The sequence below is a fragment of the Pelobates fuscus genome, chromosome 11 (assembly GCF_036172605.1).
Source record: "Pelobates fuscus isolate aPelFus1 chromosome 11, aPelFus1.pri, whole genome shotgun sequence".
In the NCBI taxonomy this organism is placed as follows: Eukaryota; Metazoa; Chordata; class Amphibia; order Anura; family Pelobatidae; genus Pelobates; species Pelobates fuscus.
Window position 1 is genome coordinate 27,391,682 of NC_086327.1, and position 10,477 is coordinate 27,402,158.

General features: G+C 38.2%; 1 protein-coding gene across 5 annotated transcripts in view; it reads left to right on the forward strand.

The window, feature by feature from the left end:
* LOC134577623 (carnitine O-palmitoyltransferase 1, liver isoform-like) overlaps positions 1 to 9,842 on the forward strand; it is a 51,792-nt gene extending 41,950 nt beyond the window's left edge. For all 5 annotated transcript variants that reach the window (XM_063436468.1, XM_063436469.1, XM_063436465.1 and 2 more), the window contains exons 13-19: positions 774 to 890; positions 1,951 to 2,115; positions 4,794 to 4,928; positions 5,201 to 5,353; positions 6,449 to 6,562; positions 7,097 to 7,189; positions 8,226 to 9,842. In XM_063436468.1, coding sequence (XP_063292538.1) covers positions 774 to 890; positions 1,951 to 2,115; positions 4,794 to 4,928; positions 5,201 to 5,353; positions 6,449 to 6,562; positions 7,097 to 7,189; positions 8,226 to 8,303 — 855 coding nt within the window. In that variant the 3' untranslated portion in view covers positions 8,304 to 9,842. The remainder of the gene's footprint in view (positions 1 to 773; positions 891 to 1,950; positions 2,116 to 4,793; positions 4,929 to 5,200; positions 5,354 to 6,448; positions 6,563 to 7,096; positions 7,190 to 8,225) is intronic.
* Positions 9,843 to 10,477: the final 635 nt, after the last annotated feature.

Below are 10,477 nucleotides of genomic sequence, written 5' to 3' on the forward strand. Positions count from 1 at the left end.
TGTTTTTGTGGTTCTATTTGGAGGTAACTTTTTTTTAACCCCTTTAGTGGCAGTGATATGTGGGTAATAAGTTACCCAACCTCCTAACAAACAGTCCAAATAGCATGTACTTTATTTTACAAGAAGTAGTCTAGAAGGAGAACCTTTTCTGCTCTGGAAATTCCATTTTTAAAAATGTGATTCTCCATTTGATTTAAATTTTCTGTTAAAGATTTAGCAAATTTCATTATAATGCGGTTCAGTCCAGGCGCAGCCAAGACGCGTATTGCAGATAAGGAGGAGAAATTGCATATTTTGTTTTAATAATTTCTCCACTTCTCTGTCTGCTTTCTCTATGCTGACTAATAGGTGCGAAGAAGAGAGATTACAACACTGACTGACAGGGAGCCAAGATCTAGGCAGACATTATAGAGGGTGGATTTTTACATTTAATTCTATTTTTTCAGAATTGACAAATATGTATTTTTTGAATACAGGAAAAAGTAAATATACTCCTCCAAAATCCTGGTTAAGCGACAGTTCCCCATTATCTGATAACGGAGTAGCAATACTCCTTTACTATCTGTCATAAAATTACAATTCAATTACCAGATATATGCTTATTTCTTACAATTTAATGTTGTCCTCTGAAGCAAGCAGGAGATACTTATCTGATTTACATTTGTTGCCGTGTGAATTCAAAAAAAGTATATTGGTGTGAATTCCCAGTGCATATTCCCACCTTCATTAAAGCTTTATTTCACTGAACTCTTTCCATTGTGAATGTCTTCCAGTCCATGCTGGCCACAGATTGCTTTCAGCTCGGGTACGATGATAATGGACACTGTAAAGGCCCAGCTGACTCCACTTTGCCTGTACCGCAGAGAATGCAGTGGGAAATCTCAGACGAGGTGAGCGGTGTCCCTGCAAAGGATAACTCTTTGATTGCTACTTCTTTGGTTTCTCTAGACGTTGATGTATTTTGCAGTGAACTATGATATTTAGGTATTATTCACTAAACCAGGATTTCTGAAGAACTTCCAAGATTATTGCAAATTTTAGCCCTATATTCACGAACTTGAAAGGTAGCGGGGTTGTACACATTTTTTCAATTTGACTATTTTGGCCCCAAAAATTGCTATTCTCTTGTCACTGATCCAAAATGTTCAGATTACCAAAAACAAATCCCATATGTACTGTTTTCATTTTATAATGTGAAAGCATCAAAAATACTTTCTTGGTAATCCTTATTTACTCTGGCAACAGAAGGTTATATTGTTGCTTAATGAGTAGACAGTTTGTCATGGTTTCATCTTAACATGCACTTACGAAGAGCAATAATGGATGACCCTCAGCTACGTAAAGATAAATGCGCAAAACCAAAATGTTTGGCATCTGCAGGTGCCGTTACAAAACTATACTTCCTGTATTGACAAAATGCTAAAGGAGAGTATTACAAGCTGTACTATATCTGAACTTTGAACTGTACATTTACTTTTATGTAACAAAATCTGAACAACTTTCATGAGAATTAAAGCTTTCGCGAGATAACTAACCTTGTAGAATATGAATATGAGAATTGTCCAGGCTTTACAAAGAAAAAAATAAGTTGCAGATAAAATGTGCAGCTGCTGTCTCCTCATGTGTTTCCAAAAGGGACCAGACCGTGGGAAGCAGGATAAAGACTCTAATAATCACATGCATCACACATGCTGCTTGCTCAGTATCTGTCTCGTACTTTTGTATGGGAGAACACGGATTGGATGGAATATTTTATCCGCTTCCCAGTTGCTGTAGAGGTCTCCAGCAGCACAGTAAATTCCCATAGATTGCTTGGTATTAAGATTTTAATTGTTTGTATTTATGATTATTATTTTTTTTTTGTATGTGTCATGCATTAGAAAGGATTGGGTTGATTCCATGTATATCACTTGACAGTCCTATTGATAATGTTCTTGTTTTGTTTGGCAGTGCCAGGAAGTAATCCAGAGTTCCCTGAATGTAGCTGAGGCGTTAGCAGCTGATGTGGATTTTCATGCGTTCCCCTTTAATGATTTTGGCAAAGGATTAATAAAGAAGTGCAAGACCAGTCCTGATGCCTTCATCCAAATCGCTCTTCAGCTTGCGCACTATAGGGTAAGGTCCTGATCCTATTAACCCCTATTGTCTACAGTAAAAAGCATTGAAGTGTAGCATTGAGGAGAGGAATATAGTATTACATGTTTGATCTTTTCCTCATTTAAAACTGGCTTATCTAATACTTAAAACTTTCATTATACCACCAGTACTCTCCCTTTAAGTGTTTGAGATGGCCTTACAGCAGTTATGATGATTAGTAACAATTCATGGATGCATTTGCCAATTCTGTCTTCTAAAATCTAGTTGGTGCAGTATTTCAGTGAAAAACAAATGGCAGTAATAGCATGGCCGCATGGCCTTACCTTAATGGTGGATCTTTACAAGGAGGGGCGCCATATGTGGCAATGATTAAATAAACTGCAAGTATACTGTAAAACATGGTAAATGTCTCTCTGGCAGTGGCAGCATGTGATCAAACAAGATCTTCATAACACCTCAATATATAGACTTTTTCTTAACTGCCCAAAACACGGATTGATTTTTAATGGATAGTGTGAGCTGGTTGTAGGGTTGTATCCTACCCACTCATCGGAAGCACCCGAATGTTGTAGTCCAAGTCTGCCAAATGCTGCCATGGCCAATCAACATCTCTTTCTCAAGATGCATTGAATCAATGCATCTCTTTGAGGATTGTGCAGTGTCCTCAAGCAGGGCGTTGTGCAACACTGACCCAGGAAGCATCTCTAGTGGCCATCTGAGTGACTGCCACTGGAAGTATCCCTAAGCACTAATGTAAACACTGCCTTTTTTTTTTTTTTTTTTATGCAGAGTTTACATTAAAATGCTTGCAGGGACATGCTATACTCGCCAGAACAACTACATTAAGCTGCAATTGTTCTGGTGACTATAGTGTCCCTTCACAGGGATACTATAGGCACCCAGACCACTTCATCTCATTGTAGTAGTCTGGCTGCACTGTCCCTGTTCCCTTTATCCGATAGCTGAAAACATTGCAGTTTTAGAGAAACTGCAATGTTTACATTTCATGGTTAAGACTTCCCCTAATGGACACGGAGACTGAGCCAGCGCCGCAAACCTTAGTGCTGGAATTGTTTAATTGTTTAAATTATATTTTTAGGTTCTTTTTCCATTGCCACAGGGTAGGGGGTGAGGAGGATTGCAGGAGCAGATGGACCCTGTAGTGTACAGCTTTGTATTCGTAACACTATAGTAGTATTCTTTAAGCTTTACTCAGTCCCATGACATTGTGGGAATTTCTTCAAAAGGGACAGTGTAGGTACTGTAACGTTTCCATCTCATTAAATTGGTTATAATGCTTGATGTCCTGTGGCTCGGTTCATTTACTGTTAACAATTTTCAAACCGCTTAACACTAAATAATGGCCCCTCTCCACCCACAGTTCAACCCCATACTTCCTTCTAGCCATACCAATTCATACCAACAATGGGTGCAGTGATCAGCTGACACGCTCAGCCAAATTACAGATACCCCTTGTTGGTCAGGTTAATGCTTCCTTATTAGTCCAAGCAGCACAGAGAATGGGAAACTGGGGACTCTAGTTTAGCATTAAAACATAAAAAATATCGTTATGCTGAATGGAAGCATGTCGCCAAGGAACTCCAGACTCTCTAACTACTACAGTGAGATGCAGCAATTATAGTTCCTACAGTGTCCCCTGTCGAACACAGACAATTTTGACAACGTCCAACAGCAAAGTCTTTAATTTCCTGTACTCATTGAAGTAAATAAGGTGATATGAGTCTCTGGGTGCCATTTTAGGTCAAACCATTTTTAAGTGGTGTTACAAAACAAGGGCATTCACAACTACGTGATCTGTGCAAAGTTTCATGCTGCACAACACTTAGATGATGTCAGTAGCCTATTGCAGGGGTCAATATTAATAAACCTTAATATTAATAAATGACGAGATTGGCAGGAAATATAGGGAGGAAAAATTCAGAAGATCTGCACAGAGGGCCACACAAAATCTTGTCCAACTATTTAATACAAGTAATGAATAGTGTAGTAGTCTAGAGCAGTGTTTCCCAACCCAGTCCTCAAGGCACACCTACCAGTCCAGGATTTAAGGATTGCCCAGTTTTGTTTAAGGTGTTTTTAGAAAAAAAAGAAAAAACACCTTAGACAAAACTGGGTAATCCTTAAATCCTGGACTGGTAGGTGTGCCTTGAGGACTGGGTTGGGAAACACTGGTCTAGACTATAGTAGATCTACACAATGTTTTCCTATATACCCCGCGTGATACTGCGAACAGTGTTTGCATTGCACGGTTAACTCCTCCGCAAGTGGCCATCATACAAACATCTACTAGATGCCCTGCCACGGTAGGGACAGAGTGAAATACGGTCACGTGATGTGGAAGCCCCATAGGGCTTTGAATGTGAGATCGGCAGTTGCTGCACATACACATTAAGTCCCCAACACCCTTCTATGAGGAGAGGTCAGCAGCTCGAGTTAGCAGTTTTCTTTTTTGTTTCTGTAGCTAGGAATCTATATGGAGGTTTGTTTGGCATTTTAATTCGAGCCATTGGCTTGATATAGTGCAGAGACAATGCTGATCAAACAAGTCTGCAAGTGTAGAACACTGTCTATAGTTTATTTTCTGAGCTTGCACGAAAGGCTTTCCAGATCTCCTGTATGGGTCTGCTCTGTCACATAAACCGATTTATTCTTTTTTCTATTTATTGCTTATTAAGGACAAAGGAAAATTCTGTTTAACATACGAGGCTTCCATGACCAGGCTTTTTCGGGAAGGAAGAACTGAGACCGTACGCTCATGTACTGTGGAATCGTCTAATTTTGTGAAATCTATGGCTGACTCATCTGCAACAGTGAGTGTTGCTCTGTCTATCGCATTATCAGGCTGTAGTGCTTTGTTGGGGCAGGAGGAGAAGGTGTATAACTGATTAGAAGTCCCACTTTAAATAATCCTGTCACTAAAATTGAGTGCAGCTGTGAAAGTTGCTATTCAGTAATAATCAACTGACTGCAAGATTGAGATGGTTCATCTTGTATTTGTACTTAAGTGGGAAAAAAAGTACTTTTTATTTATTATGCTTATAATATTCTAATATATATGTTTGATTTTATTTTGTACTCTTAGAATGCCGAAAGACTGAAACTTTTTAGACTTGCAGCGGAAAAACATCAGTTGCTGTATAGAAATGCCATGACAGGTGCAGGAATTGATCGGCATCTTTTCTGCTTATATGTTGTGTCAAAGTATCTTGGATTGGATTCGCCTTTCCTGAAAGAGGTGCAGTTTTGTTATATATATATATATATATATATATATATTTTTTTTTTTTTAATTACTCGTCGTTAATGCCTGCTTAGTGTTAGCCACCCATTCACACTGACGCGCACTTTTCTTAAAATGCAAACACAATTGTCGTTAATGCCTGCTTAGTGTTAGCCACCCATTCACACTGACGCGCACTTTGTTAAAATGCAAACACAATTAAAGCTAATCGGCAAACAAACATTGGCAAAATGATTTCTTGACGCAGTACAGATGTACATATTAGTTTTTTTCTTTAGAATAACAATTATACTATAATATCTGCCATTCAGAATCTATTCTTTTTTTTTTTTTGACAATCTTTATTTTCAATTTTCAATTTACACATGACACGTAACAAAGATAAGCTGTAATGTATACTTATCATCAAAAAACATAAAGGATTAAGGTAAGTGAATGGTTTAAGGATTTACAACACAGCACATTAAAATCAAGTAGGAGTCATATATGGGGTGCTCTAGACTGAGCATAATAGGCAACCGGTAGACATGCATGCTTATACAACTGTAAACAACTGTTAACACCAGCGTGTGGTCCGGGCCGTGCTATGTAAAGGAGATGTGGGTTGCCTCGAACCAATAGGGCGTACTGAGGTAAACTCCCAACTGTAATTAGTAGCAATCGTGGCATTAACGGAATTGACATGCAATTTATACCTAGCTTCGGCGGCCAAAGTGATTAGCGGAAGTGAACGGTGTAGGGAATTATACCACTGCTCGTTAGTGTCAAGAAGGGGTCATGTATGAGGGATCTCAGTCTAAGCCCAATCGTTAGCTGGTAGACATTCAAGTTTATGTGATTATCAATAAACGCTGACAACAGAGCGTGGCCTGATTCGTGCTATGGGGAGGGGGGGGGGGGGGTCAGAATCTATTCTACGTGCAAAAACATAATCCCAAGCATTAAATACTTATGAGAGTATAACCACGTTCAAATTTGGCATCAGTTTAATACGTCTATTGAACAGAAATAGACATTTCCTTGCCCGCATGATGTGTCAAGCCCCAGTTTGTACAGTTCAATGTAATGATTCTCCTTTTCCCCACTTAGGTCCTATCTGAGCCATGGCGCCTCTCCACCAGTCAGACTCCAATTCAGCAAGTGGAGCTGTTTGACCTGGTAAATCACCCAGAGTATGTCTCATGCGGAGGCGGCTTTGGACCTGTAAGTAAACATCAAACTCTTATCTCTTTTTATTATGACAAATAAGTCTCTATATTGTTATTAAAGTACTATTATAATAGAAAATTATTATTTTGTTTTATTGAAGCAAAATGAAAGTATGACTGCGTGTGTTTTGATCGAACGGTCATACGAGTTATTTATATATTTCTTACCTGGAAGCTAGATAGTTACAGATACAGCGGACCTGTTTAAAAGACACAATTAACAGTGATAAAATATCTCCTTTTACTCCTCATATCATGTTTGTCGAGCACTTTTATTAACTTATACCATATTAGAATAAGTGTAAAGCAGCAGAAAAGTTCATTTTCTGCTAGACATTTTCCTTTCTCTTATGTTGTAAAGTAAACCGTTTTAAAGGAATTGGTGTCCTACTGTCCTATTGGTGTCCTACTGTCCTACTGTCGCAGAGTGCAACAGCTTTCCACTTTCCAGCATGTGCTCATATTAATAAATCACTGTCAGAAAGCCTTACTTAATGAATTTATATATATATTGTACCTTGTTTTCTAGGTGGCTGATGATGGATATGGTGTCTCATACATTATCGTTGGTGAAAATCTGATCAACTTTCACGTGTCCTGCAAATTCTCAAGCCATGAGACTGTAAGTAATCTAGGATTCCTTTCAGCAAGTGTCCTCTATGTGATCGAACTTCGTGTTCTATATAAAAAAACAAAAAAAACTTTCTATTGGACAATGAGGTCCCCTACAGTCAACTCCTAAAGTTTAACTTTTGGCATCAGTAGATATCCTTCCTCAAGAATGATTCTTTCTCTGTGCAGTAGGGTTTGCTTGCACTCTATTCTCAGACTGAGGGCAGTGCTTTGCTTTTTGAGTATGCAAGTATGTGAATGCCCCACCACACCTGTTATTTCTATTTCTTTACTGACAGATAGACGTTTACATTATTTTAGTGTGTTATGTAGATAATGCATTATAGATATATGTACAAATGGGGAATTCCTTCTTGTTGCTCACTTAGCATCAACAAGGAAATGACTGTCGGCCACGTGCTTTGCTGTATACACATACGGAGTAGCAATACATATGGGGATTAGTGAAGGATATTGTAATTGGTGCTACTATCACCAAGGTGTTCACTCCAAAAGCACACAAAAAAAGTGTAAAATATACAATGAAAACCAGTGAGCGCACACAATATATAAAATTACGGTGATCATTTTACATACGGAGTAGCACTTGACACTCGTGATGTCACAGTCCCGCATGTGTTTTAGATTTCCACTCTTTTTTTTGGAAAGCATTTAGGATTGCGCAGGAACACTACAAGTGCTTTCCTTGAAGTCAATACATACTCTCCCAGTGCTATGCGGTAAACAAGTTCCGTGGCCCATCGTGTTGGGTTTTGAATGATGTGCATTACCTGTAGCAATTTGTGTATACAGTTAGTAACAAACCGCTTCTAATTTAGTTGTGTGTTGTAAATTGCTTGGCAGGCCGGCACAGGAGTGATATAAAGTGATTTGTGTCAGCCTTGTGCTAACAGCACCAATGTTATATCTCAGCTGTATCTCTACAGAGCAAGAACATGGCTGAACACATAGTTTGCCGTTTTAATTGACACGAATTGCAGCTGCATGCGTTTGAAATAGCATTTCTCCTTTCTCACCCTACACAGGACGCACATCGTTTTGGAAAGCACATCCGTGAATCTCTCCACGATATCTTGGCCTTGTTCAATCTCCAGAAGGCCTAGAATGCATTGTTTTCAATCTCTGTACATGCCAACATGTGTGCTGACCTAAGAAGCCACGAGGAAATCAAACCAATCAAAGCCATCTACAGGGACCATTCTGTTACTTACTATCCATGAAGTTATTTAATTACATATTGGTCTGTATGAACACCTGTGAATACTGCCTCACACGTGGAATGAAACGTGTATATACAATAATAGCTGCATATGATCTGTCTCTACAGAGAGCATAGCTACTCAGTGCAGATAGCATGTCCTATGTCTCCTGGGTCACTAGAGATGCTTTAAATGGCTCCCACTGACATTTTGTAGTAATATTTAATATATGGAAGATCCTATAAAGGTTTAACTGGCTCATGATAGACAGGTTTGTGTGCACATTAAATACGTGGCGAGGCAGCTCAACGTGATCTGATACACAAGTTTGGCAACCAGAGAACATCCATTTGTGAGCTGGTGCCTTAAATGCTTATGTGATGTTTATTTTTATTTTTTAGTTTTACATATTTTTTTTTTATGCATCTAGTGAAGTGTTCAGCAAAGCAATGCAATTTTTTTAAAGCTTTTGATACTTGCAAAGTTCCAGTGAGCTTTTTGCACAACCTGTGTCAGATTTGCAGCAGATATCTTTTATTTATTTTTTTGTCTTTTTTTTTTTAAAGCACATTGTTACATTTAAGTAATACTTTGTGCGTCTGCGGCAGCAGCTCTATTTCAGTCGGTGTCAGAGATATTGTCATTATACAAGCATTCTTGCCAAGATTCTGAATGATATATTTCAATATAGTGCGGCCTGCAAAAACCTTATTAACCTTTCGGTTGCCACATGGATAGGTAGTGCATTGATGCCACAATTCCCTACCTGAGAGGAGGGACGGGTTAAGAGAATATTGTATGATAAGTGCCATCTCTACATAATATGTTCATTTGCAGGTTTTTTTGTTTTACTGTAGCTGGATATTGAAGTTTCAGTATTCTTTGATCTTAACTTTTTACAGATGTTACCATAGCTTGCACCTGGTATAGATGTGGCTGGTTTCTTATATTTAAAATAAAAATGTAAAAATATATATTCTAAACACAATAGGGCTGCACTTAGACAATCACTATATTTAATCACACCCACAGCAAAGTATTGTATTGTTTGTTTGTTTAAGTTCAGTGTTCCAGGGGCTTTGTTCCTTTGGTTTTCCTGATCGACAATGAAATTAATAGCTTTACAATCAGAAAAAGACCAAATGAGCAAATATGTCCACAATATTACACCCCAAACAGGAACGAGAGTGTACCACAGATTGAATTTTTGGATGTGAACGCTGACCACCTTTCCCTTTAGAGTCCAACTACACAGTAACTAACAAAGAGACCACCTCCTTATACTATTCCAGTGATTCAAAAAAAGGCTGCACGTCCACACCCATCAAACTCTATAACCTTTGCAGTAGCGGTATCCATTCCAAAAAATACTTTATACTAATTACAGGGACAGAAAAAAAGGATTGTTTCTCAGCTTGTGCATCTTTTTTTTTTTTTTTTTTTTTTTTTTTTTTAATGATTATAATATATATGTGTGTGATTTTCAATGTTTTTTATATTTCTGTTATACCATGTGTCTTGCTAAATTTCATCTGTATAGAACTTAGAATCTTGAGAGAAAGATTTGAATCATCTGGCTTCTTGGATTTTGCAGTCCCCAAAATGTAGACGTTGGGCCTATTTGCAATATTTTTGTTTTTCTTGTGACAATCTTTAGAGCAGGGGTAGCCACAGTGTTGCTTTTCCCCTTTTTTTTTTTTTTTTTTTTAATTCAACCCCATCACATTCAGCCAGCCACATCCAGTAACACAATCCCTGTTTGGCTCACTGCAGAATGAGTTGCCATCTGCCCCGAGTTTGCATTAGGAAATTATTTATGGTAAGAGTTTTACTGCTTATCTAGAACACTGCTGTGGGTGATAGGAATTGTAGTTTAATAATATTTGAAGCACCTCAGGTTTGCCATGTCGTCTTCTATGCCCATCCATCTAGTAAACAGCAATGGTCATTAAATGCTATTTGTACAAGACGTACCTGATTTGGCCAGGGTGTGTAGAGCATCAAAATAATTTTTACATTGTGCTAGCAAAAGATGAAGAAGAGAAAGTTTGAAGATATCATCTTTACCGCCATTGTTT